Genomic DNA, 8,999 nt, shown 5'->3' with positions numbered 1-8,999 from the left:
ACAGTAAGGTGATAATGCCGAGCTGACAAGGCATCAGGGCAGATATATGTTGGGTAAGAGTAGTTTTGAAAAAATTTATTGGAAGTGCAGAAATCAACACAAATAAGAATTCTTGGTGAACTAACTAAAAAGCTAAGCACTGAACCTGCGTATGCCGATTAGTGCTTTTTTTTTTCATTTGGTTTTGGTGGTTTTGTTTTTTTTTGTTTTTCGTCTAATGCAGATCTGTGCGTACATTAAGGTGCATCACTGGAGCTGCGCTGGGATTTGTGCTGTACATGTTCTTTGAATTCATTATTGAAGACTGGCAAGCCAATACATGGAGAGTGCTCCACCCTAACAAAGTTACCTCAAAGATCTCTGTTTGCTTTTATTAAGTGGTTAGAAATACAATGTAAGAATTAGTCTTCTTGCTCCTTCTGTCTTGATTTTGGAAAGAGTAGATTTAAAAGCAGTTGTGTGGATAAGGTGTGCCATGCTATCATGTAAGTGACACAGCCCAATGAAAGTACTTGGTAACGCTTGCATGGTTACACATATATATGTGTATGTTCACATTCACATACATACAATATAAAGGCAATATTAAAATATTTTTCTATTGTGCAGCTAATCCCATGACAGCTGAAGTAAACATGCCTGGCTGTTAGATTCCATAAATGAGCTTTCTGAGCTCTGGAAGTCTTTCATAAATATCTTTAAGTAAATGTCTCTTTAGTTGATATTAAAAAATAGTGTTGTATGACTCGGCCCTACAGAAATATTCAGGATTTCTCTCTCAGCCTGCCCGTAGGTGGATTTTTTTTTTTTTTAAAGTTATGAACATCATTACTGTTTTTTTTTCTGCAAATTGATCTTTTATGTGGTGTGGCTGCCAAAATATTAAAATTTCCTAGGGGCAGATGAAAACTGTTTTGAAGTGGTGGAAGTGTCTTATATGACTGTAGCGATACACAGAATATGTGGCATTTGAGCATGTTGGACTATTTTATACATGGAACAGAAAGGCAACTCTGATTTGTATGGCTTTGAATGCCAAAGTACCTGTAATCAGACACCTGATTTGGCTTGCCTGTAGGCAGTAGCATAGTATAAGTCATGTATTGAATTTATTGATCTGTTAGATTCCTGGAATCTGATAAGTATTCTAATTTCATTATCCTTCCAGTGTACATTAGAGCATGAAATATTTCTTAGACACTTTGTAGCCATAAGTAAGCATGTGAAAAAGCAGTAAGACACTGTTTTCTCTTGGAGAAACATCTCAGAAAGGACTTTCTTCACTGAAAATTGTTTTCAAATTACTTCTGACTGAAACTCCCACTCCATCTTTGCTGGGGCCTCATGACTGCTACAAGGTGGTCTTAGTTTTGAGTTTCTCTGCATAGCAGATGGGGGTTGCCTCAGTAGAAAGAACTATATGCAGCCATAGCTGTGGATTTGTGGCTTATTTGCTTCTTTAGGTTCTCATCCTGCATGAAAAGCCAAAGCCTGCCAACAAAGCACTGTCTACAGTTCTTTTCATGGGCACAAAACTGGGTTTTCAGGTGTTCCTTGTGCTATTGATGAAATATCAGAGCTGTCTGTGGGCTGACTTGGATAAGCACACACTGGTGAAACCAAAAAGATGACTTAGGATTTTGTGAAACTGCAGATCTTGAGTTGTTTTGAAAAACAGCCAGTGTGATTTCCTAGATGAAAGTGTGAACTCTGTAGAAATTATTTGCAATGTATTTCTTTACCCCAGTGGTGAGAAGAGTTATCAAACAACAGGGAAAACTAAGCAAGCATAGAACTGATTAAAGAATTAGATTTCTTTGTAAAAAAGGTGATAAAGTACATGGTATATAGAGATAACTGCAAATTTCTTTTTGAGGATTGAGGCTTTTTTTTTTCAGTAAATAATGTCATACACTGTAGGTTAAAGAAGTGCGGTTTGCAGCTTCTGATAATCTTCAGTTCCTATTTCATAACTGAGGATGAGCCTATGGGATAATGGGGTAGCTAAAACCTAAGGACAGCAGTTTGACAAAGGATCTGGTAGAATCACAGTTTATAGAACAGATAGTCCCAAACGAGAACAAAGACATTGTTGCCATCACTTGGTCTCAAAAGCCACCAAGTGTGAGTGAGGTGCAGGAAAAACTAAGGCAGACTCATGTAGTCTAGGAAGTCTGGGGAGTTTAGAGAGGGGATGGGCCTATTTTTGTAGCAGAAGGTCCTTTCAGCTGAAGCGTAGGTGATCTGACTGTGTAAGAGAGGTAGATTTGTCATTTTGAAGAAGCTGTGAGATGCAGGAGGGTACCCTAAAAGATGAGCATAACTAGAGGCAAGATGGTAATAGTGAAGTCGATTGGGTGCTCTTGCAGGTCAACACTGTGGCTACAAGGTCTCACGCCCGTAACAGAATAGCAGTCAGAGAAGGTGTGCCAAAGACAGCAGGGAAAGCCAAGAGGTGTCGATTGGAGTGATGCTGAAAGATGTTGAAAATACATATGTCTAATGCAGTCTGAGGACCAAATGCTGAAGTTGAATGTTCAGGTTTGGGAAACATCTAGCAGAAGTGCAGGTGACAACTATCAAGTATAAAATTTCCAAAAGTGCTGGTGAGTATTACACACGCAATGGTCCTTGACTTATTGGGAGGAGACTAACCCCCCTAAGGCTTACCTCTTCTTTATATAAAGAGTTAGACTGGAAGTAAGTACTAATGTGACGGAGCACTATTACCCAACTGAGTACATCGTGATTACTTTTGCAAATGCTAAAGGATTTGCAGTGATTATTACACCATTGAGATCTTCTATAAAAGTAAAGATAGAATTACTTATCACCAGGTCTTTGTTTTAGCAGCTTTTCTCAGTGATACAATGACATATAAACCCCAATTGTACAAAATTTAATCTTGTGTAATGATTTACACTTTCATGTCAGACAGGGTTTACAGTAATGATAAAATCAATGTGCAGTTTCAATATTTTTGAAGGAAAACTGTGAAATACTGTCCTATTTCCAATTTAGAAAAAGCAGTTACATATACCATAAAGAAAATGTTGTGAACTCTACACGACGATATAGGAAATACTGCCATGCTTGTGTAATTGCATAGCAACTTGGTACCGACTTGAGTGACTTTTGAGGAGAGATTGACCCAGTGGCTCAAATGTATGTTTAGGATAACATCAATGTTTTAATAGATGGTGTTTTAAATCTACCATGCTATTAAACACAAAGGGCAAATTTATGCTTGGCATATCTCCCTTGGCAATGTTGGCACTAAACCGGGGAGTAATTTTCCCTATTGCATTTAACAACATGTTTCAGATTTAAAAGCCATGGAGCCATTAAAATATGACTCCATCAATTAGAAAGTAATTGTGGTATGTCTTTCTAGTGCTGAGGGGTTAACTCAATTTGATCTCAGTGTGGTTAACAAAGGCAGTTAGTTAGTTGCTTTAAATATGATCTAAATCTGTAAAACACAGTGACTTTATGGAGAATAGGATTGGTCCCATGGCATATGCCCCAAAAATGGGCTGTTGACTTCACTGAGTTCAGTGGGAACCTTGAACAGAAAGGGCAACATGCTTGAGCCCCCAGGAGCTGTTCCTGTAGGTGGTCCCCACTTGAAATTCACATACAAGTTTTGTATCTTTTTAAAGATCATGAAAGAGAATATTAAACTGTATCCAGCTTGGGTCCTCTCTGTGCTGATGCCAACACTTGCTTTAGGGCAACTTCATTAAGCAGAGATGGGAAGAAACTGAAGCATTATGGTTGAGTATTTGTCAGTATTTGCTGTCACTAGTAATTATTATTAGAAAATCGACTTTGCATACTAGATGTTAGACAAAAGCCAGCAACGGACCTGGAGCTGCTTGAGAAATTCTTGCTCCACAGCTGGCAGTTACCATCCTGGTTACCAGCACACTCTCCATCCAAATTCACTGCAGTGCAAAGAAAAATCACCTGGCTTAATTCATCTGCAGAATACTCAACTATGATAAAATGATGGTGCCATGAAGGCCTTCTGGGGTTTTACCACTGAATTTGGAAGCATTTGAAGGATTACAGGGAAAGCAAGGAGCTGTTATACAGTGCTTAGTTTAGACTGTCCCTCAGTTCTGGTAACACTTTAGTCCTCCTAGGATCTGACACTGAATGCCACTGAGCACTCCACCAAAAAGACTTGTCTTTCTGGAGCAAAAACCCCTAAGCGTTAAGGCAAATAGGCATGTTTTTAATAAGGTTTTAAGGTAAAGCATATCGGTACATTGTAAAGTGATTTATGATTTCTCTCAGCAGACCCTCTTTTAGTTGATAGGAACGAGCCTGTAGCTGTGGTGGCATGTCTCGCTGTAGAGGGTTAGAAAAAAAAAAAAAAAAGAGGAACAGAAGGGTTAAAGCTGATGGTGAGAAAAGGCAGGAGGGATGTTGTGGCCTCCCTGGGGCATTGAGGGGGAGGGGAGAGGAAGCCAGATCTGCTGTGGCTGGAGTTTGCTTTTTCTTTTGTTGGTAGCAGGCCTGCTATCTGTTACTGAAGAGACCGCTTCTTTTTTTTTTTTCTTTTTTCTTTTCCCATCTACCCTATCCCCAAGATGTGAAAAAAATCATGTTATTTGCCTTGTGTGTGTCGTGCTTTGCAGCCCGTGAGCCACGCAGTCCCAGTCGTGGCCCCACAGTTTGGTGTTTGGTGGCTACTGCAGGACTGTGGTGGCCGGTGTCTCTCTGGCACCGCCATCCACCCTATATGCAGCCCCCCTTGTAGGGCGAGGGCTGCTCCCTGGTTAAGAGCTTGGGCAGAGGTCTCGCAGGGTGACCATGAAGGGTTTCCTGTGCACCTCTTTCTTCAGGGGTTTATATACGTTTCACCTGGGGCTTTCCCACCTGGCCTGGGACCACCCACCCAAAATGCGGCAAGGCTGCGGGGTGGCAGACAGCCACCAAGCGGTGAGCAGCCAGTGCAGGCTTCTGCTAGGGCGTTTCACTTGCAGGGTTGAAAGCCCCTTGCCTGTCAGCCCTGGCAACAACGTTCCTTAGTGCCTCTGTCTTTCCTTCACCCCCTCAAACAGCCCCTCTGACCAGCCTGACTGTTCCCCCATGCCCACCCATCCCTGACCTCATCTCATCAGCTAGCCACCCCTTCTGCCATCCTCTCCCTCTTGACAGTTGTGCTTCAATTAAGCCATCCTCCTAGCCATCCCCTTCATGGCCCATCCCCCAGACAGTCTTGCTCCTGGCACCTTCCTCCCTCTCCCAAACCTCTGCCCCCACTTCACGTTTCCAGCTCTTTCTTAAAGGCTTCTCAGAAACAAGAAATGCTGTCAGGGCTGTATTGGTCTCCTTTGCTCCATGCTGTCGGGTGTAAATTTTTAAAATGCATTTACTGGCCCTTGGCGAGGAAGGTCTAGCTAATGAAGGAGGGTCCACAAAGGTGCCAGCCCCATGCTGTGGAAACTGGGGATATTGATTGCAATTGTCTGTTTTCCCACTGTTGCTGAACATAAGGATGCCTAGAACTATTACTCCTTTTCTTTCCGTTCCTTTCTAGCATGGTCAGTGGCAGAACCTTTAAGTTCAACATAGTAGATAATTCAAAATATTCTGATTATGTATTTATATAGGTGGGCGTTCTTTATCACTGTCTTCATTTAATGAAGTATTTAACAATTGTTTCCCTTTTTCTTCCATTCTGCCTAGTCAAGCTTCTCTGAGAAAAGGCAAAACCAAATCTGTTAGGTGGATGCATTAGTAGAGAAACTGGGATCTGATGGAATTGTGTAAAAGCACAATTTATTTATTTGGCTTTGAATGAAAGACTTGTGATGTTATCCATACCCTTCTGCACTTCAGAGCTGTATCTAATCTAAGACATTGTCTCTCCTATAAAGCTCTGAAATACAGTTGCACGAAATAATGCAACTGAAGCAAAACTAAAAACCTAGAAGGTGGAAAGTTGTGCTAAGAAACTACTAAAAAAGTTCTTGCTAATGTTTTTACTAATGGCAAAATCTGAGTGGTCATTCACTACCATCTGTCCCTAAAAAGGATTAACTGAGTGTGTATCAACTTTTCTGCAATGTGCATAGAATTTGATTTCCTCTGCTTTTATTTCTTCTTAGGGCTGTCAGAATGAGTGCCTGGCTGGAGGATGTTCGGGAGAAACAGCAAAGCATATGACTGAATCTTTCAAGGTACATTGTTTGTTAAAAGATGGCTGAAGCATTTCAGTAGATGGTGCCAGACAGCATCCGTTAACATGGTAGTGATTGGTATGCAGGCTACTGACACACTTGAACATCATAATTCTGTAAAAAATTCTGTAAGCTGCATTTGCTGAAAATGTTCTCAGTGCAAAAATTAAGAATATTACAAGAAGAACTTGGATTTATTATAGTTTCAGGTACTAGCTAAAAGGTTAGTAGTCATTAAGCAAAAATTAAAATGGTATAGATGATTTTATTTTTAACTCTTACCTTCTTCAAAAGCAATAGAAATAAAGATTGATTCCACCCATTAATTTTTTTTTTCCTGACAAAGTCTATGTAACACTCTGTTATTTGTTAAGCTTTGACGTTACGAATGCTGTTCAAAAGTAGGTTTTTCCATTTGGTCTCAAAGTTGCAGAGCTAAGGATCTCAGAAGGACTTCGAAGCACACCACAGCTCTGTCACATTATCAGCACTCAACAAACAAACAGGGATGTGATAATAAGGAATGCTGAGCAGCTGTTAGGAACTGACATGAAATTAAATCCTTCTTTTTTTTTTTATTTTATTTCAATCTTATGCTTAGAACTGAGCTCAGTTAAGACGTCACTCTTTTCCTCTGCCTTCTTCCTGAATGCAGTGTTAGTAACCAAGAGCTCATTTTAAACACTGTATGGACACAGATGTCAGCTTTTAATTTTCTGTTGGAAATGCAAAGCCTATCAGCATGTGCTCCTTCGAATTCTACCTTCTGTCCTCATTCCCTTTTTTTCCTACCTCTCTTTCATACTTCTTTTGCATTTATTCCTTACGTCACACATCTGTAATTATTTTTCCTCCTTTTTTTCCTTGCTTTACAGTCTTGAAAAATCTTCATCTGTATTTTGCAGATGTAAAAAGAGTACCCAGAAAAAGGTGACCTCACTTGTGCTTTTTCAGCAGTTCCCTTCCTGCTCTTGCTGATGATCGTCAGCAGTACATGAGATGAAATTATAATGGTACACTTTGTAACTGTCACGTTCTTCCTGATTTTTTGGGCAGTGTCACTGCTGTGTAGCCTTCTGAATTATGCTTAAGTAGTTATTTCCCTTTTAGTTGCCAGGCTTTAACCAGATATGGAAAATAAATGCTGCAGAAAATGTGTTGGACTCCTTGATAAGATTTATTCTGATACTGGTCTTACTGAAAATGGCAAAGAATTCTTGAGAGTCCATGACTACAGAATTTCACCGTGTAGCAACATGCCATTTAATTTATTTTTCCCAGTTCTCAGCCCTTCCCAGTTCTTCTCTTCCTCATTCCTTTGCATTGTGTCTCTCTGGCAATTCTGCCCAAGAAGAAAGATTTAGGATGACTTTTCAGCCAGAAGGTCTGTTTTGAAAAATGTTGACAAAACCAGGCGTGAAACCAGTTTTGAAACCCAAAGAATTCGCAGGTGTGGAGTGCAGAGTTGTTTTGTGAATTCACCTTTATTAAACAGACAAGATAGATCCCAGTAGATTCTTTCAGTAGAGTGTGCTAGTATGTTTAAAAACAAAAATTGCCTTACAGAGAAGAGACTCGTGTAACGGCACTGAACTGTTTCCTTCCACTCATTGAAGCACTCCAGAAGAAAGGTGGAGTGGCAACAAACTCTGATAGTGTTCGAGTCACAGGTAAACTGGGAATAAACTAAAGCAGACTTAAGGCAGATTTAATTATACCAGCAGTGAAGCAGGTGCCTTACCAAAGCTCCAAATATTGGGTGGCACAAAGTTGGATTTAATCCAGTTTCCTTTCCATCAATACTTGTATGGCAGCCAGAATGGCAAATTGTTGTAGTGGAGCGTTTGTGCGAGGGGAAAAATATGTTAGCAGGTGGGACAGATGGTCATAAAGGGAATGATACTAGAAAAAAACAGCTGGCTCAGGCTGAAGTCTAATTTGTAAGTCCATTCCTGCCTTATGTCCCTGTTTCTGAAGATTAGCTTCAGTCACGAGAAAGGGGTACAGTTTTTTAGAAAATATTGTGCTGGGGGGGTGTGTGTGTATGAAAGTTATGATGGGAATACAGGTACTGATTGCAGTATCATGCATTATAATAATTATTTGCAGTCTCTTTAACTTCATTGACAAATTAAAAAGAAAAACTTTATAAATGGAGGAAAAAATAACACCAGTCAATGACAAATAAAATAGCCTGGATTCATTTCTAGGGAACTCCACAAACACTTCTGTGGAAGGCAGTTACAGTTACAATTTCAGAAACTAGCTAGTAATATTTCAAAGGAATCAAGCTGACCCATGGGGCTGACTGTGCTGAAGAAAGCTGCAATTTTGTGCCAGTAACCTAAGTAATCCAAGACTGTGGGAAATAAAAACAGGGTATGGTTTTATTTATGCTTACATAGAACATATTGTTTAAAGTGGATGATGCCCAATGTTTGAATGCCAGATTAGCCCTCTGAAGACTTTTCTTTTTAGAATACAGTGCTGTGCTTTTTAGGTGGGGTGAGCTGCTTTGAATTTTACTGCAATTTCTGCCTGACTTGGAAAGGTGGACTTGGAGACTCCCTATACAGTGGGAGGGAAGGAATGAATGCTACTTAAGGCTTCTAGCAAGCAGTGAGTCCCTCTGCTAGCTGCTCTCTGTTTTTGATTCCCATGGGCTTCAGTCAATAGGTCAGAATTGCCAGTTTGTTCATTTTAACTGCTACTGAGCTACCTTAATTTGACTCACTTTCTGCAGTTAAAAATCTCATCCTGAGCGACCTGTGGTTTACAAGATACCTAATGTATTGCATTTAGAGT

General features: G+C 40.1%; 1 protein-coding gene across 2 annotated transcripts in view; it reads left to right on the top strand.

Annotated features, from left to right (window-relative positions):
- Window positions 1-6,128: 6,128 nt before the first annotated feature.
- Window positions 6,129-8,999, top strand: part of BCAT1 (branched chain amino acid transaminase 1) — a 41,632-nt gene continuing 38,761 nt past the window's right edge. For both annotated transcript variants that reach the window (XM_009958053.2, XM_086466701.1), the window contains exon 1: window positions 6,129-6,194. In XM_009958053.2, coding sequence (XP_009956355.2) covers window positions 6,177-6,194 — 18 coding nt within the window. In that variant the 5' untranslated portion in view covers window positions 6,129-6,176. The remainder of the gene's footprint in view (window positions 6,195-8,999) is intronic.

Source organism: Leptosomus discolor, chromosome 1 (genome assembly GCF_034619465.1).
Source record: "Leptosomus discolor isolate bLepDis1 chromosome 1, bLepDis1.hap2, whole genome shotgun sequence".
Classification (NCBI taxonomy): domain Eukaryota; kingdom Metazoa; phylum Chordata; class Aves; order Leptosomiformes; family Leptosomidae; genus Leptosomus; species Leptosomus discolor.
This window is presented reverse-complemented; position numbering and strand designations above follow the sequence as displayed.